Source organism: Lynx canadensis, chromosome B2 (assembly GCF_007474595.2).
Source record: "Lynx canadensis isolate LIC74 chromosome B2, mLynCan4.pri.v2, whole genome shotgun sequence".
Classification (NCBI taxonomy): Eukaryota; Metazoa; Chordata; class Mammalia; order Carnivora; family Felidae; genus Lynx; species Lynx canadensis.
Window position 1 is genome coordinate 99,774,838 of NC_044307.1, and position 2,260 is coordinate 99,777,097.

The window sequence follows — 2,260 nt, forward strand, 5'->3', positions numbered from 1 at the left end:
GACTGATCTGTGTGTATGCAAGCGCATGTTCTCTGTGTGTGTGTGTGTGTATATATATATATATATATATATATCTGTGCAAAAACTCAGATATCCGTGGAGCAGTCGTGTGCGTTTCACTCACACGCTCACTCCGTACTCAACAGGTATTTATTAATTTTAGGTTCTCAGCCACTGCTTCCTTGCTCTGCTCTGGGGTCCTGGGGTAGGATGAGCAATATGAGCGAGGCACCCGCGCCCGGGGAAAGTTCCCTGGCGGCGTGAACCACACACCTGACGCTCGCTCTCCCTTTTCCACGCAGGGGTGCAGCGTCAGCCAGCGATGAACGCGAGCGCTTCCTCGCTCAACGACTCCCAGGTGGTGGCAGTGACCACCGAGGGAGCGGCGGCGGCGGCCACAGCGGCAGGGGCGCGGGACAGCGGCGAATGGGGGCCCCCTGCAGCGGCGGCGCTGGGGGGCGGCGGCGCGGCTAACGCGTCCCTCGAGCTGTCTTCTCAGCTGCCCGCGGGGCCGCCGGGGCTGCTACTGTCGGCGGTGAATCCTTGGGACGTGCTCCTGTGCGTGTCGGGGACGGTGATCGCAGGCGAAAACGCGCTGGTAGTGGCGCTAATCGCGTCCACCCCGGCGCTGCGCACGCCCATGTTCGTGCTGGTGGGCAGCCTAGCCACCGCCGACCTGCTGGCGGGCTGCGGCTTGATCCTTCACTTCGTGTTCCAGTACGTGGTGCCCTCAGAAACGGTGAGCCTGCTCACGGTGGGCTTCCTCGTGGCCTCCTTCGCTGCCTCGGTCAGCAGCCTGCTGGCCATCACAGTGGACCGCTACCTGTCTCTCTACAACGCACTCACCTACTACTCGCGCCGGACCCTGTTGGGCGTGCACCTGCTGCTCGCTGCCACCTGGACGATGTCCCTAGGCCTCGGGTTGCTGCCGGTGCTCGGCTGGAACTGCCTAGCGGAGCGCTCCACCTGCAGCGTGGTGCGCCCGCTGACGCGCAGCCACGTGGCGCTGCTGTCCGCCGCGTTCTTTGCGGTCTTTGGTATCATGCTGCACCTGTACGTGCGCATCTGCCAGGTGGTCTGGCGCCACGCGCACCAGATCGCGCTGCAGCAGCACTGCCTGGCGCCGCCCCACCTCGCAGCCACCAGAAAGGGCGTGGGTACGCTGGCTGTGGTGCTGGGCACTTTTGGCGCCAGTTGGCTGCCCTTCGCCATCTATTGCGTGGTAGGCAGCCGCGAGGACCCGGCAGTCTACACCTACGCCACCCTGCTGCCCGCCACCTACAACTCCATGATCAATCCTATCATCTATGCCTTCCGCAACCAGGAGATTCAGCGTGCGCTGTGGCTCCTGTTCTGTGGCTGTTTCCAGTCCAAAGTGCCCTTCCGTTCTAGGTCCCCCAGTGAGGTCTGAAGGCTTTCTTTGTCCTCCCACCAACACCACACCCCCAACAAGCCAGCCTTCCGTGAACTTCTCGGTGCCTGCTGATGAACTGAGACACCAATAGTGTGAATCTGGCTTTGGGAAGAGAAAGAAAGAATAAACATAAATACATCAAACTCACAAAGGACAAAGAGGCTCGTTGGCACTTTACATATACAGTGTATACATGTGTACATATATATACAAATATTTGTATCTTCTGGAGGTGTTCAGGATGTGGAATTTCCTGTTCTGTGAAAAAACTAAGATGTGGTTGTATACTCAAATTGTACATCACATTTGTCAAGTGAAGACATCCCAATACTGCTTAATTATAGCACTTTATTTTTAGCTGCTGAACTGCCAAAACAGTGTTGCCATTTTCAGGGGCAGGGGAAGGAAAGTAAAAGGTGTATTTTTGTTGTATGTGATAGAATATTTTGCTGCACATGCGTCAGTAAATTACAACGTATTTTGTACACAAATAAACACATAATAAAAATGTAATTTTGGGCATGTGACTATCGAATTACTATTTAAGAGCTGAATTATTAGTACATTTACTTAAAAAGTTTATTATGTATCATCTCCCTCTTATGAAATCTTAATGTACAAAATCATGCATTTGCACATTGTTCATAAATTGTCAGAGATACCTAACACAGATTTGCAGTGGGAGGTTGAGAGGGAGTAATATATTCACATAGCAGTATTCATAGGACACTAAAGGGTTATTGGTGTTTTCTGTGCAAATTAATCTGCCCCTTGGTTTCTGCGTTTGGAAGACAAACTCCAGAGAATGTCTGAAACCATACCTTCCTCTTACCATATGTGCAATTC

General features: G+C 53.3%; 1 protein-coding gene across 1 annotated transcript; it reads left to right on the forward strand.

Moving 5' to 3' along the window:
* Positions 1-322: 322 nt before the first annotated feature.
* On the forward strand, positions 323-1,872 carry GPR6 (G protein-coupled receptor 6). The gene has a single exon (XM_032593321.1). It carries the CDS (start codon positions 323-325, stop codon positions 1,409-1,411), a length of 1,089 nt encoding a protein of 362 aa, XP_032449212.1. The 3' UTR covers positions 1,412-1,872.
* The last annotated feature ends 388 nt before the right edge of the window (positions 1,873-2,260 follow it).